The sequence below is a fragment of the Crocuta crocuta genome, unplaced genomic scaffold, assembly GCF_008692635.1.
Source record: "Crocuta crocuta isolate KB4526 unplaced genomic scaffold, BGI_CrCroc_1.0 scaffold322, whole genome shotgun sequence".
Taxonomy (NCBI): domain Eukaryota; kingdom Metazoa; phylum Chordata; class Mammalia; order Carnivora; family Hyaenidae; genus Crocuta; species Crocuta crocuta.
In genome coordinates this window covers 2,373,751-2,390,576 of record NW_027532592.1, presented here as the reverse complement: position 1 = coordinate 2,390,576, position 16,826 = coordinate 2,373,751, and the positions used below count along the sequence as shown (strand labels likewise).

General features: G+C 41.0%; 1 protein-coding gene across 1 annotated transcript in view; it reads right to left on the bottom strand.

Moving 5' to 3' along the window:
• The window catches only part of CDC42BPA (CDC42 binding protein kinase alpha), a 285,304-nt gene that overhangs the window by 138,254 nt on the left and 130,224 nt on the right, over nt 1–16,826 (bottom strand). Inside the window, exons 8-11 of the mRNA XM_077779914.1 lie at nt 14,404–14,494; nt 5,397–5,490; nt 2,268–2,468; nt 146–394 (exon numbers count right to left, since the gene is read on the bottom strand). Coding sequence (XP_077636040.1) covers nt 146–394; nt 2,268–2,468; nt 5,397–5,490; nt 14,404–14,494 — 635 coding nt within the window. The remainder of the gene's footprint in view (nt 1–145; nt 395–2,267; nt 2,469–5,396; nt 5,491–14,403; nt 14,495–16,826) is intronic.

Here is a 16,826-nt window from a genome sequence, read left to right as displayed (position 1 = left end):
CTCTCTTAACTGCTTCATGTCTGAGAGAATAAATACTAGAAGCCATGAGACTGTCTGACTGGTCGCTGAGAAGAAAGTCCGTAAGACTGCTTTATAACCATATTAAAAAGAAAGAGACAGAACTTCTTCACAGAGTCATACTTACGGAATTCTTTAAACAATCATCGTCCACATCAAAATTTGACGTATCTGTTGGGCTACTAACTTCTGGGATATATGGTGCTTCACAGTTTCGAATATTATCCCAATCAATTCCATTGAAAAAGGGGTGTTTCTTAAAGTCTTCTATGCCATTTTGCCCCAGTCGGTGTTCTCTGCTGCAAATGAGCCTTCGAATAAGATCCTTAGCATTTTCAGACACGTCGGTCACTTGAGCTGGAAACTGAAACCTCTCCTGAAAAACAGAAACAAAATATATATCAGTCTTCAGCTCCCCGAGTAGGCTGACGTACACTCGTTTTCTTCAAAATGCACCTTCTCTTAAAAATGTCTAAGAAGTGACACTGCTACCAAGTACTCCCACAGCAGGAGATATGGGGATTGTGAGAAAAGAGCGTTTTCGTAAAAGAACTTGTCATTTTAAGTGTGCTTCACGGACACACACACTGCAGGAAGGAGAAAAAAATCAGCCACTAACATACCTCACTCTGCTGTCAGAATGAAGAGAACTCATTAGAGTCCGACTCAACACTTCAGGAGAGTGTATGTGACTGATAACATTCGGTAAGTCTTGCTAATAAACAAACATTTGGAAAGAATGGAACGCTACTTGAGGCCACTAAATTGCTCTACTCACTCACCACGCTGGGCTGGTCCTCACAGCAGGGGGTCCTCACAGTAGGCAGTAGGGGTCTAGGCAGGCACCTTTCTCATTCCAATGGCCCAGAGGAGGAAACAAAGGCCCAGGGAGTCCAAGCAGTCCGCTCCCAGTCACACGACGGGCCCTGGTGGAGCGGCCTGACCCCGGAATCCAGGCCTGAAGCGCCACGTCACAGACCATCTCTCTCTCTGTCTCTCTCTCTCTCTCTCTGAAACGCCTGACGCGCCAGTTCCAACTGTGTAGTTCGTCCCTATCTTTCAACTCTTCCTAACCACTTAGCAGATCACCTTCGCAGCCAGGGACCAGAGCGCCACCTCTACCGGAAGCGCCAACTCTCTGGAAGAGCGTCAACCTCACGGGAGGGTCAACTAATCATAGCGGTTTCACCAGCTCAACTCAGGAGAACAGATCGTCACTCCTTTTCGGGGATGTTCCTACTCCAGGTTTTTCCAACTGCTCACACTCTTCCGAAACCAATCAATCAAAAACAACTTCTACTTATAATTTATTTCTATCTCACCTGGCACTAAATGGGTTAAGGTACTGCTAATGTGTCCCCGTTGTGAAGTGGGATTGTTTCTGCTACTCTGATCACAAATAAGACTGGAAAAGGTATCCCTGTACATACCTCTTGGTTCAAGTGATTATTTTCTTAGGGCAGATTCCTAAAACTGAAGTTGCTCAATCCAAAATTCTACCATTTAAAAAAAAATTTTTTTAAGTTTATTTATTTATTATGAGAGAGAGAGAGAGCAGGGGAGGGGCAGAGAGAGGGAGAGAGAGAATCCCAAGAAGGCGCTGCACTGTCAGCGCTCAGCCCAATGTGGGGCCTGAATCAGGAGATCAGGACCAGAGGCAAAACCAAGAGTCGGACACTTAACCATCCAGACTGAGCCACTCAGGTGCCCCCGAGCTCTGACATTTTTAAGGCTGTGGATGCATACTTATAAATTCATGACATCAATTTTATTCCTATCAACAACACCTGACACCATCCATCTCACTGAGTTATTTACGGTACAGAGTATAATTTTTCTTTTCATCTTTGCCAGGGGAGAAAACAAATAGCTCATTTTTATTTTGATTTGCATTTCATTTATTACTGCCAAGGATGAGAATTTTTTAACTGCATTCTAGTCATGAATGTCCTGAGAGCAGTAAGGATATAAATTATCTGCTTACGATCTTTGTTATTCTACTGAAGAGACCATTTAATTTCCTCTTTATTAGCACTTCTAATAAAATACAGGAGAAGGGAGAACTAATAATTTTAGGTCTAATTTATGGCTTTTGATTATTCATGATGAGTCACGTCCCCTAATAGCATAAAAATTCAATTGTTCACTGTTCTTAGAAAATATTTTCCTTTTAAGTATCACATTACTTTAAATGTATTGTATGTATTCTTTACCACATTCAATTGTTGAAAAAAGTAAAATATACTAACTTTATGATTCATGATTTTTCCATATGTCTCCACCAGAGATTCCGCATAAAACGGTGTTTCTCCATAAAGCATTTCGTACATACAGACCCCCAACGACCACCAGTCACACTCGGGTCCGTATCTGCCTTTCCCATCCTCCATGGCCTGAAGGATTTCAGGAGAGATATAATCGGGAGTTCCAACAGCCACTGAAGATTGGACCTAAGAAGTTCAGACATTTCTAGTAAGTTATGATATTAGAAACAAATAATAATTTTTAATTCAAAATATTTACATTTACTTAAACGCACAACAGACATTATTTCAAAACAACTACACCTTTTTCATTACATGACTTTGGTCTCGGTGTACACAGAGTTAAATTTTAGATAATCTCTACACTGACAGTTCTCGTATTTCGTAACATTCTAGCATATTTATTATTGCTGTTTCTCCACTGACTAAATTTGGTGTCACAATATGATCTGAACACACAACTGTTAAAAACAAATTGAATACTGAGTACGGAACATTCTTATTACTGATATTATCTGACTATCATGCACATATAAAAACAATCAACCTGGGAAAATCCTACAATTCATTAGAATGAAAATAATACTTCCCCTCCCCCCCCCAAAAGGCCAATACTTATGAGTAGCTCGGAGATTATTTTAAAATATCCGTTTTAAAAAAAATCTCAATTTCTATTACTATACTTTGCAAGTTAAAAAAATTTTTTTGAATGTATTTTTTAATTTATTTTTGAGAGAGAGACAGCATGAGCAGGGGAGGGTCAGAGAGAGAGGGAGACACAGAATCCAAAGACAGGCACCAGGTTCTGAGGTAGCTGGCAGCACAGAACCCGATGCGGGGCTTGAACCCACGGTCTGTGAGATCATGACCTGAGCCAAAGCCGGACACCCAACCGACTGAGCCACCCAGCTGTCCCACTTTTCAAGTTGTAAAAGGTCCATTTGAGGGGGACCTGGGTGGCTCAGTCAGTTAAGCGTCTGACTTCAGCTCAGATCATGATCTCACGGTTCAGGAGTTTGAGCCCTGTGTCGGGCTCTGTGCTGACAGCTTGGAGCCTGGAGGCTGCTTCAGGTTCTGAGTCTCCCTCTCTCTCTGCCCCTCATCTGTTTGTGCTCTGTCTCTCTCTCTCAAAAACACACATTAAAAAATTTAAGTATAAATAAAAGGTCCATCTGATTTCTTTCTCTGCAATTTCTTATCTAAATAATCTTTAAGACTATATTTTAATTCTTTAGTCACGACCTGAGCCAAAATCAAGAGAGTCAAATGTTCAACTGAGCCACCCAGGTACCCCTGACTGCTTCTATTTTTTAACTCTGTCTCGGGATCCCTATCCTGTCCCCATTTTTGTTTGGTTTGGTGATTTCTGATTGAATGCTGGTCACTATCAGTAAGCTATTGGAGCAGAGAGCCGAGATCCTGTTATCTTCCTCTGAAGATATTAATTCTTGTAGAGGCAGTAAAAAAAAATATGCCTGGTCTCCTTGAACAAGGTTGGTTTGTTCAATTACACCCTTTGGGGGCAGATTTACCTAAAGTCTCAGATTCATCTCAAGGCCCCTGACTTAGGAGGAACACTTTCAAACTCTGTGGATCTTATCAGGACTTGCTTAGACTGAGACTGTTAGGTCTAGAAGAAGTCTTCCCTGTGGTAAAGGGGTTAAAGCTCTCCAGGGCCAAACGTCCAGTGTCCCTGTGCATCTTTCTCCTCCAAAATCTCCTGATTTCCCGTAACCTGTTCCATTTTCAAATGCAAAGCATGNCTCATGAGATTGCCCCGTAGGGATGCTTTGGCCCCTCTCTGAACAACTCCCTCCTCTCCCATGTTAAGCACTGAGGACTAATTCAGCTCATTCAACTCTGATGTCTTCCTCCTCGGCTCTGCGGGGCTGCTGCCCGCCACTCTAAGTCCAGCGCTCTGCGCCACAGCCTGCGGACGCACCCCGTCCTCAGAAACCATAAGGGGCGACTCGTGAATCCGTTTCTCTCAAATGTAACAGTCTGATGCTGCCTGTTGTCCGTGCCTGCAAACAGCTGTCCCAAGTGTTATGTACAGTTACACAGCTGTTTACAGTGAGAGCACAACTGGTACCAGTCACTCCATCACGACCAGAGGCAGAAGTCATATCATCTATTGTTTTTCAAGGTATCTCCTCAGGATAAATGTTCAGAAGCTAAATTACTGGTCCAGAATTTTCATAGCCCTCGGAATGTATTACACTAAACTGCTCTCAAAAACAGTTCCCGCCAATTGAAATTACATATATTTGAACCTCTGCTATACAGCCAGAAAACTGAAAAACAAACAAAACAAAACAGAGCATAAACTGAGGCATATAAACTTTGATACAAGTGAAAGAAAACAGCTGAGGGATGTGGGGTAACAGAACTAAAACCAAATGGTCATGTAAAAAACGAAATCCATAGAGGATGTCCTGATTAAACATTCATCTGTTGAACACTGTCCCTCAAAAAAATAACTAGACAACTGGGAAAGAAAGATAAAAAAAAAAAGTGGGGCGCCTGGGTGGCTTAGTCGGTTAAGCGTCCGACTTTGGCTTAGGTCATGATCTCACGGTTCGTGGGTTCGAGCCCCGCGTCGGGCTCTGTGCTGGCTGCCAGCTCAGAGCCTGGAGCCAGTTTCAGTCTGTGACTCCCTCTCTCTCTGACCCTCCCCTGCTTACGCTGTCTCTCTCTCTCCTAGAAATAAATAAAAAACATTAAAAAAAAAAAAAAAGTAAAAGTCAGGAAGGATCCACATTTTCTTCTCCCGTGTGAGACTTGACTTTATTCGCGTCTCTAAAACTGTGAAAAAATCTCAAGTACAATCAACAGTTCCGCTGGAGAAGAACCAAATTCTCATAAAAGACACTGTGTCAATCTTACCATCATTAATATAAGCAGTGAAAACTGGCATATGACTTTATAAACAAACCCTGTTATGAGTAAATATGCCTAAATGCCGTGTGGGAAAAGGTGTGATGTAGAAAGACAAACGGATGGGTGGATGGATAGCTAAATAATATAAATAGACGGTTTCCAAAACAGGTAAGGAGGACATGTAGCAAGGGAGATATCTCTGGATAAAATAACTTAAGATTTATCTTTATTTACCGTTCCATCTTCCATCAGCTTCAGACAAGAGCCAAAATCTGCTAACCGAATATGTCCATTCATATCCATCAATATATTGTCAGGTTTGATGTCCCTGAAAAGACAGATACAGGCAATTTTTAGCTGGGGAAAAATAAATAGAACCATTTATTTGGTAAGATAAAAATCTCTCTGAAAATCTCAACTTCTCTTAAAGTTAATACTCTAAGAACACTTACTTTACGGGTTCAAATCCTGATTCGGATTCATTTGAAAACTTTCTTAAACACATGCACTTTCAATGTTCCCCTGGAGATAAAAACTGTCGGCAGTTTTCATTCACGTTAAATGAACCATAGAACCCTTCCCTTATATCTGCACAGGTTCCAAAGTGCCCATGGTAGGCCTCCTTTTGGGATATGGAGAAGACCACGATGCCTTGATATACACAAAACAAACTATGCTCCAGGCCGTGAAATTGGAGAGGGAAAAATATACTTCTTCGACCTTGTAATAAATTTCTAATCACTTCAGGCCAAAGTAATTGCAAAGACAAGACACTGCTTCATAAAGCTTTTAAATTCAATGGACACAACTGCTCAGTAGGAATTTATGTGATATGAAGCTATTTGTAGATGTTAAGTCAAAGGCTGGTGAGGTATCCAGGTCTAATGAACAACAAATGACATCATACCAGGTTTTGTATTTGTTTCTACATTTGAATAAGGAAAAGTGCTGCAAACCTTGGCAAAAAATCATACATAAAAGGATTCCCGTAAAGAAGACCCAGCAATGTGTTTTCTAATAACAATTTAAAGATTAAAGTTAGGGGCGCCTGGGTGGCTCAGTCGGTTAAGCGTCTGACTTCGGCTCAGGTCATGACTCATGGTTTGTGGGTTCGAGCCTCGCATCAGGCTCTGTGCTGACAGCTGGCTCAGAGCCTGGGGCCTGTCTTCAGATTCTGTGTCTCCCTCTCTCTCTGCCTCTCCCCCGTTCACACTGTCTCTCTCTCCCTCAAAAATAAAAATAAAACATTAAAAATTAAAAAAAAAAGATTAAATGTAAAAAATTACGAATTTAGACCCTCTCAATGTATTCTACCTGTAGAGGAAGAAAAAGAATCCTCTATAAGTATCATGTATGGAAAAAGAGTTCTATTACCATGTGGTCAGGGTCATTCCCTCCCCCCTGCCCCCATCTATCTCTTTCCTGGACTTATAACTGGAGGTTTGTACCTCTTAATCCCATTACCTATCTCACCCGTTTCCCCACCACCTCACCTCCAACAACCATCAGACTCTGAATTTAAAAGTCTGGTTTTTTGTTTCTTTCTTGGTTCATTTGTTTTGTTTCTTTAGATCTACATAGAAATGGACTTATATATTTGTCTTTCTCTGATCTCACTTAGCATAATACACTCCAGGTATATCCATCTTCTCACAAATGGCAAAATCATATTCTTTTTATGGTTAAGTAACAATCCACTCTATGTATGTACATCATCTTTATCCAATCACCTATCAGTGGACACTTGGGCTGCTTCCGTATGTTGGCTATTGTCAGTAATGTTGTAATGAACATATGGGTGCATATATCTTTTCAAGTTAGGGTTTTCATTTTCTTTGGGTAAATACCCAGGAATGGAATTGCTGGATCATACAGTTATCTCTGTTTTTAACTCTTTTGAGGACACCCCCCACCCAATGTTTTCCACAGTGGCTGCACCAGTTTACAGTCCCACCGAGAGCCCACAAGAATTCCTTTTCTTCTACACCCTCACTGTCACCTTTGAGATTCTGGCCATCCCGACACGTGTACGGTAACATCTCGGTGTGGTTTGGATTTGCATTCTCCTGACAATGAGTGAGGTTTAGCGTCTCTTCATGTGTCTGGTGCTGTTCTCAAGTACTCTCTTGAAAAACGTCCATTTAGTTCTTACACCCATTTTTTAACTGGATAATCTGGTTTTCTAAGCTGCAGGAATTCTTTCTATGGAGACCAGTCCCTTACCAGGTACATCGTGAGCAAACACCTCCTCCCATTTAACAGGTTGCCTTTTTGTCTTGTCGACAGTTTCCTTTGCTGTGCATGCGCAAAAGCTTTTCTGTCGTTGTTTAGTTTTGAGAGAGACAGAGTGTGAGTGGGGGAGGGGCAGAGAGAGAGGGCGGCACAGAATCTGAATGAGGCCCCAGGCTCTGAGCTGTCAGCACAGGGCCTGACACAGGGCTTGAACCCACGAACTGTGAGATGACCCGAGCCGAAGTCAGATGCTTAACCTACGGAGCCACTCAGGTGCCCCAAAAGCCTTTTATGTTGATGCAGTCCTCATAGTTTATTCTTTTGTTCCCTTGCTTGAGGAAACCCATTTCGAACAAAGCTGGAGGTATCTTGATCCTAGATTTCAAGATATACTACAGAGTTGTAGTCATCAAACACTATGGTACAGACACAGAAACAGACAAATAGATGAATGGGACAGAATAGGGAGCAAATAAACCCAAGCTTTTATGGTCACTTAATCTACAACAAAGGAGGCAGGAATATACAGTGGGAAAAAGACAGGCTATACAATAAATGGTGCTGGGAAAACTGGACAGCGCCATGCAGAAGAATGAAACTGACTGCTTTCTCACACCATACACAAACATAAACTCAAAATGGATTAAAGACTTAAATGTGAGATCTGAAATCATAAAACTAGAATAAAACATTTGCAGTAATCTCTCTGACTTTGGCCTTAGCAACATTTTTGTAGATGTCTCCTTACCTAGGATCACTTTACCCTGAATGACACCACCTAAGGTTTCTATGCCTCAGCTCTCTCATTTGCAATAAGGGGATAATATGACTGAAGTCATTTCAGGGCGCTCTACATCACGATATGGAAATACCCACACATAGGCTCAATCTAGTCCATTGCCTATTTTTGAAAAGAAAGTTTTGTTGTAAAGTCACATCCATTCACTTGTATTATCTATGGTAGCTATCCCACTATACAGCAGAAGTGAGTAGCTCTGACAACAGTGGTCTTATTTAAAAAAAATTTTTTTTACATTTATTTATTTTTGAGAAACAGGGAGAGACAGAGCACAAGTGGGGGAGAGGCGGAGAGAGAATGAGACACAGAATCCCAGGCAGGCTCCAGGCTCCAAGCTGTCAGGACAGAGCCCGATGTGGGGCTCAAACTCACAAACTGTAAGATCATGACTTGAGCCGAAGTCAGATGCTTAATTGACTGAGCCACCCAGGTGCCCCGGTGTGACCTTTAAAGCCTAAAATATTTCCTGTCTGGCCCCTTATAGAAAAAGTTTGGGGACACTTGTTGTAGAGGCTGGAGAAAGGATAGATGGACTGAAAAAAACAACTTTTATAGCAAATTGGTTTCATTGTCCTCAATGCTTGAATTACCTAGAATTGTCAGATGGCACATTAAAAAAAGATTTTTCTGTTGTTTGGAAACATCAAAGAACTATACTTTAGTGCTAGAAGGAATCTTAGAAATTACCTAAGCCATTTTTAGGTGACTATAAAAAATATATTTTATTCTTTATTTTAAAAGATAGTGGGGGGAAAAAAAGATAGTGGGGCACCTGGGTGGCTCAGTCGGTTCAGCATCTGACTCTGGATTTTGGCACAGGTCACGATCTCACAGTTTGTGTGCTGGAGCCCCACGCTGGGCTCCGTGCTGACAATGTGGAGCCTGCTTGGGCTTCTCTCTCTCTCTTTGCCTCTCCTCCACAGCTCACGCTCTCTCTCTCAAAATAAACAAATAAACTTAAATATATACATATACATATATAAAACATATACATATATATGTATATACATGTGTGTATATATATATGTATAAAAATATATACATGTATATATTAAGCTGGGGCACCTGGGTGGCTCAGTAGGTTAAGCCAACTCCAACTCTTGATTTCCACTCTGGTCATGATCTCATGGTCGCTGAGACAGAGATCAGCGTTAGGCTCTGTGCTGAGCATGAAGCCTACTTTAGATTCTCTCTGTGTCTCNAAAAAAAAAAAAAAAATGAGATGTATAATCACTACACATAACTGGTCCTGGTATATTTCTCACATTTTAAAGAAGACTAAAGGAATTACAGAAAAGGACAATAGTGAAACGGTTCATAATCATCAATATTTAAAAAATAGGAAATATTAAAACCTAATTAGACAAAAAATTGTATTTATATTTATAACAAATAGTAAACAATGTAATGAAAAATATTTACCAGGATAGTACTGACTCTCCCACAGTATCCCATTTCCCTTCCATGTTATCTCCTTCCCTGACTCCCCAGAGGTCAGCAACTACGATCCCATTTACTGTTTCCACACATAGCTTGTATTATTAGAACATATATATGCAACCTTAAGACCATGTATTTTTCTGAATGTCTTTAAACTTTAGAACCAAACTGTACTGTCATCTTTGCAACTTGGTTTTATTCTAATACTGTTTCTGAAACATGTTATCCACATACATACACACACACACACACACACACACACACATATCGTTCTAGTTTGTTAGTTTCAACTGCTGTAGGGACTACTTTCATATACCAAATTTACCAATCTCCTGATGAGAGAATTAGATGGTCTCCAACAATTCTAGATTGTTGTAGGTTTCTATTTTGCTACTTTACAAAGTTCTGGAGTGAGTATTTGCATAAATGTCTTCTAGGGCTCATCTGTGAACATATGTTCCAGGCTGTGTAATGAGAAGCAGAATTCTGGAATGAAAGACTGTGTGTCTTCAACTTTACAACCTTGATTACTATTAAGGTTAAGAATCTTTTTCCTCTCACACCCCACTTCTGTAAAATGCTGGTTGATATCCTTTGCCATTTTCTTACACTGTGTGTGTGTGTGTGTGTGTGTGTGTGTGTGTGTGTGTGTGTGGTTTGTTTTGGGTGTTGGTTACTATTCAGGAATTCTGTTGACTCAAACTTAGTTTACACGTGTTACAAATCTCTTAGCATGTGGGCTTGTTTTTCATCGTTGTTTATAATCTCTTATTTGTAAAAAGAAAATGATTTAATGTCAATGTAGTCTCCTAATTTATAATTTGTGTCTTTGTCTTTTTCACTATTTTCAGCTTCACTGAGATATAATTGACAAATAAAACTGCCACATATGTATACAACAGGACGATGTGACTTACACACACATTGTGCAAGGATTCTTGCTGAGTCACCCTCCCATCACGTGTTTACTCTTGTTGGGGGGTGGTGTTTCTGGTAAACACGTAGAAAAGTTGGGTTATATAATACGGTGCCATCAACTACAGTCACCATGTTATACGTTAGTTAGCTTCTCAGACCTTCTTCATTTTGGGACTGGGAGTTTGTGCCCGTTTACAACCCTCTCCCTACTTCCCCAGCCTCTGGCACCCACACGATTCTCACGATTTGTGGTTTTTGTCCTGGAAACCTCCCTTACCTTCTCCCAGAGGTCAGGAGGGTGGTGTCCTAAATTTTCTTTTGTAAGTTTGAAAGTTTTACTTCTCATTTCAAGTCTTTAGTCTCCCTGGAATCAATGTCTCCCGTAGTGTGAGATGAGGGCCCTTCGCATTTCTTTCTGTCCCAACACCACTGGCTCCTAATACCACACAGGCCACAGATCAAGCGGATCACATTCAGAACTTCCTAAAGCTCTTTGCCTGAACAGTCATTAGAGTAAAAGGACGCCTATTAATAACTGCCAGAACAATGAACATAATCTGGAACGGACCAGGCAAGATTAGACATGGGATCACCCTGTGTATATGCCCAGGCCAACACCACTCTGTCTTAATTATGGAAGCTCCGTAAGGGCCTCTCCTCACCAGCAGATCAAGTTTTCAAACAATCATGGCTCTTCCAGATGAAAGCTAGGATTAGCTTAACAGGGTCCATAAAACACACTGAGATTTTATGGGGCACCTGGGTGGCTCAGTCGGTTAAGCGCCTGACTTCAGGTCAGGTCATGATCTCCCGGTTTGTGGGTTCAAGCCCCGAATCGGGCTCTGTACCGACAGCCAGCTCAGAGCCTGGAGCCTGCTTCAGATTCTGTGTCTCCCTCTCTCTCTGACTCTCCCCTGCTCATGCTGTCTCTCTTCCTCTCCCAGAAATAAGTAAAACATTAAAAAAGAGATTTTGATGGGAATCACAGTGATTTTATATAGTAATCTAAAGAGAACTGAGGTCTTTATAATCAGACTCTTCCCATCCAAGTATACATTATATCTTACTGATGAGGATTCTTTTATGTCTTTCAATGTCTTTCAATAATACTGAATTTTTTTCTGCAAAGAGCTTTTATTACCTATATAGCTATTATTTACTTTTAGTAACTATATATTTATTTCCTTTTTTATTATCTATAGTTTTCGGTACTTTATAGTTTTATTGCTATTGTGAATGGGATTTTCTTCATAGAAGCATTCTTCCTTTGCTTCCAATTTTTTTAAATGTTTTTAATTTTTTTGAAGAAGCATGAGTGCAAGTGGGGGAGAGGCACAGGGAGGAAGGCGGGGTGAGAGAGAGAGACAGACAGACAGATCCAAGCAGACTCCAAGCTCAGCATGGAGCCCGACGTGGCACTGGGTCTCACAACCCTGGGATCATGACCTGAGCTGAAACCAAGAGTCAGATGCTCAACCCACTGAATGAGCCACCCAGGTGCCCTATTTTGTTTCCAATTTTAACAGGAATGTTTCTGATGTTTCGCCATTAAGTACAGTCCTTGGTTCAGATTTTCAATAGAAATTCAGTATTAGGAAAAAAAAGAAATTCAATATTAGGTTATGAAAATTATCTTTTACACCCAATTTGCTAAAAGTATCAGGAAAGGATATTCAATTTTATTGTTATTGTCAGCATTGAGATTATCTGATGGTTCTTCCCTTCAATGCAGTAACATAGTATATTACACTAACAGATGTTCTAATGCTGAAACTCCCTTGTATCCTGGGCCGAAACCCACATGGTCATACGTGCTTGTTGCACCACGTAGCACTGACTCTAAAATTCCACTAATTGTAAAGATGCATCACTACGTCAAGTGCAGCTACAAGCGGGAATACACTGATGGCTACAGTTTTAGAAGATAGCACCCCAATTTCAGAGACATTACATTGAAAAGTCAGTCTTATTAGTATTGATAAGTACAACATATACACATTGAATTTGATTCAAGTTTTTCTTGACTTTTGCTCTTCTATCCATAAGGGACCCTGCTCCATACTAACGTTCTCCTCTTGAATGGTCCTTTTCAAGCTTTGTGATCAAGACTTTACTATTGTCCCAAAGTGAGGAAAATAGCTTTTTAAAAATTCTCAAACTCTCTGAAACAATTTACATAGGATTCAGTTATTGCTTTCTTAAAAGTAAAAGAGGGGCGCCTGGGTGGCTCAGTCAGTTATGCGTCCAACTTCGGCTCAGGTCATGATCTTGCAGTTTGTGAGTTCGAGCCCCGTGTTGGGTTCTGTGCTGACAGCTCAGAGCCTGGAGCCTCCTTCGGATTCTGTGTCTCTCCCCTCTCTGTCCCTGCCATGCTCAAGCTCTCTCTCTTTCAATAATAAATAAAAACATTAAAAAGAAAAAAGTAAAAGAGAATTCATCTGTGAAACCACGTGGAGTACAAGAATGTTCACAGCAGCTCTCCTGTAATTGCTCAAAACTGGAAAAAACTCAAATGACATCTGCAGGTAGGCAGATAAACTGTCATATATTTTCACACTGGAAGATCACTCACCAATAAAGAAAAATCTACTGACACATATATAAAATTGAATGAATCTCAAAATCTTAGGTCGATAAAAAGACATCAGACAGAAAAGAACACATGTGCGTAATCCTATTTGTAAGAAGTTCCAGAACAGGTGAAATTAAGCTCAGGTGACAGAAACCAGAACAACTAGTGACCAGAGAAATAGAAGATGTTCACGGAAAAGAGCACCAGGAAATTTTCAGAGTGATCAAAAACATTCTATATCTTGAGTGCAAAGATGGTTATACAGGTGTATCGACTGTCAAAACTCGTCACTGAACATTTAACACTTGTGTATTTGAGGCGTATTTCAATTTTAAAGATAAAGGAGACAAGGCATAAAATACCTAAAAGTATAGGAGACTGTTATTTTGTGGAAGGGGAACTTTCCAATAAAGGCCCAAGTTTCTCTAAATGTTCTTACGGTATTCAGATAATTTCTATTTCTTCCCGAGTACAGTGCAGTGGCTTTTATTTTTCTAGCGCACATCTCATCCCCAGTTTCAAATCTGCTGGTGTACAGTTGCTCACAGTGCTGCTATTGGGTTTTAAGCCTACGACACACTTACGGTTCTAGTCATACTATGACTTCTCTGTATCTCTTCTTCTGTCTTGATATAACACCTAGTGCTTAGTTAGTACTTTCTATTTTCCATGCACTGTTTTAAGTGACAGTCACAGATCTTTTTTAGGTCAGCAAGTAAAAACAACTAATTGCTGCACGCACAAGAAATGCACAAAATGGAAAGAATAAAAATAAGATGAAAGAAAATCAGAGAATATGAATGTCATTATTAAAAGACTGGTATGGTTACATTTTACCAAGCAAAGTAAATTTCAAGGCAAAACAAAACTCCCTAATAGTGATTAAAAAAAAAAAAAAAGAGCCCTGAATCAGGACTTGCTCAGATACAGAACAAGTATAAATGTGCACATTCCACTTTCTGGGGGGAAAGAGGAAGTTGAGATGACGATGTACTTCTTCCCTCCGCACCTCATCCTCCCAGGCTGACGTGGGGTCCCAGGACCAGGGCCGCACCCGCAGGTGCCGGAAGTGAGGATGGTTCTGAGGCAAGGAACTCCATATATGCCTTTCAACCTCAATGTCACAATTCTTAGTCCTGGTGGGGTGAGTTACACTGTACCCCATCTGGCAAAACCAAAGTCAGCAGGTAATATTGCCAGACTGCCAGGTGGTTGAGCTAGTCCACAACTTCTGTTTCTAATTCTGCAACGAAAGAATGCACTGAGAGGGAGGCGTTTACGAGACGAATCTTGCTGTCGGCATTTGGGCCAGCACGGTGGTCAAGCTGGACATCCCTTCCAGAGGTGGAAAAGTCTGGGCAAAAATAAATGCTAAATGGAGAGGAGGAGGAATAAGAACTAGGGCTAAAGGAATCAATAAACGGGTTATGCACTGAGGGAAACCCAGTATTACACTGGTGCTTTGTGAGACTCTGAGCAAAAGAGGCTACTATCCCTCAGCTCAGTTACACCAGACACCTAGAGTGGTGAAGCCATGTGCTGCCAAGACACCTCTGCTTTTGGAACGTGACACGGTCAAACAGAAATGTGCAAACCTGGACGCCATCACTCTGGGAGACACTGAGTCACGTGATATGACTGATGATGGTCTAGGTGGATAATAACTCAGCGGAGCGCTGGAATATGCTAGTGTCTTCTGGCTCTTATTTTTCCAGTTACATCTACTACCATATGGTGTACACTGGCCTGGGTGGGAGAGCCTCAGCCCTGCAGCGTAAACAGGTCTAAGATAATCCTGATACCGATAATTAAATGTATTATGAGATTTGGCTAAAGCCTCCACAGGATCTGAAAAAATGACCAGCCCGAGGAAGCAGCAGATCTAGCTAACCATCAGCTAGTCTCTATGCCAGAGCTCCGCACAAGTGTATCATACGGCAAAAACGGTAGTAAATGGAGAAACAGATAATTAAATTAGTACAAATGAAAATGTACATAATGACCTTACAGAATGGGTTCGTGGCTCAATGACACACACATTCACACTACTGCTGATATAAATACTATACAGAATGTAGATGCCCGATCAAATACGATGACCTTGCTCTCAGCGAGCCTTGCGTTAAAGGTCACGGGGTGGCGTGTGTCATGAAGAACAAACCCAATGAAAGGTCTGGCCTTTGCTTCAGCCACTGGGAGGGGATCTCTGGGCCACTGGAATGTCATGCCTGACGGGTGTGTCTCTGAATGGAGGCTTTGGCCACCAGATGGTCTAACAATGTAATTTATGATGGAACTGATTTGGGCCACATGGTATCAGTTTTACCTCCAGGAGGGACTGCAAACTAATGGTATCATCCCAACTTCAGGGGAAGGTCGATCGTGGAGACGGTAGGCAGCTGAGCCCCAAAACTCCAGAAATCCAATGCTCAGGTGAGCTTGCGGGGGGCAGATGCTCTCCTCAACTCTGCCCTACACGCTCTTCTCTTGCTGGTTTCAATCTGTACCTTTTTTGCACAATGAAATGTAAGCTGGAAAGTGTTCAGTAAATTCTGCGAGTCCTTGTTGAAAAGTATGGAAAACTCAGAAGTTCATTCTGATCCTTCCACTCCAAATTCAGAGGTGCAGGGTTCACAGGCAAGCTCTTCTGCTATTCCAGCATCTCCTTCCTTCTACACCAGGAGGCCGGATTCTCAAGAACACAGGGGGCAAGAGAACTAGGGAACTCCGTATCACTCATTTGTTTTATTTCACATTCACACTCAACAATCTCAAAATAATGTGATGAATACGACCCCAAAATTTTACTGAAGATGATCTGAAAAAACGCCTGCTTCAATTCTCCCAGTTATCACCACTGACCTTTACAGGTCTGTTAAATGTCCATTGTTGGGGCATCAATCCTGTTCAAGCTCCCTCTTTTTTTCTGTTTTGAGTTCTACAACTGATCATTTAATGGGCAACACCAGTCCTTAAGCTGAGGTTTCTCCGCTCATTCTGGTTGTCTGTAGCTCATTCTCTAGTGGAATCTTCCAGATTCTTCAGGAAGAATTTGTGGGAACAATGTCCCCCTCGCTCCTGCAAGGTGACAGCACTGGTGTGTGTGCCTTATACCTGAAAGTTGACGATGTTCGTGTTCTCTTTTCTGGGGTATCATAAATACTTAATGCACTTTTTTTTCCTTGTCATAAAGCTTTGTTGTTGAAAAGTCTGATGATACGCTAGTTTTACTTCCCCTATCTGTCACTTACTCTCTTTGTCGCCACAGGATTTTTTCCTTCAAAAAAAACCACAAAACTTCAAAGTTCTATAATTATACTAGGATTTGTTTATGCCCTCTCTCTATCCGTTATGTTATAGTTGTCACACTGATTACATATGCATTCACTGAAAAATCTACCAAAACAAATTTCTTTAAACAGTCATGTATTTTAGGGCACCTGGGTGGCTCAGTTAGTTAAGCATCTGACTTGATTTCAGCTCAGGTCATGATCCCAAGGCTATGGGATCGAGTCCTACCATCAGGCTCTCCACTGAGCATGGAGCCTGTTTGAGATGCTCTCTCTCTCCCTCTGCCCTTCTCCCCAGCTTATGCTCTCTCTCAAAAAAAATTATATATATTACATATATACAATATATTACATATAAATATATTTACATATAATATATATTACATATATACAATATGTTATATATAAATATA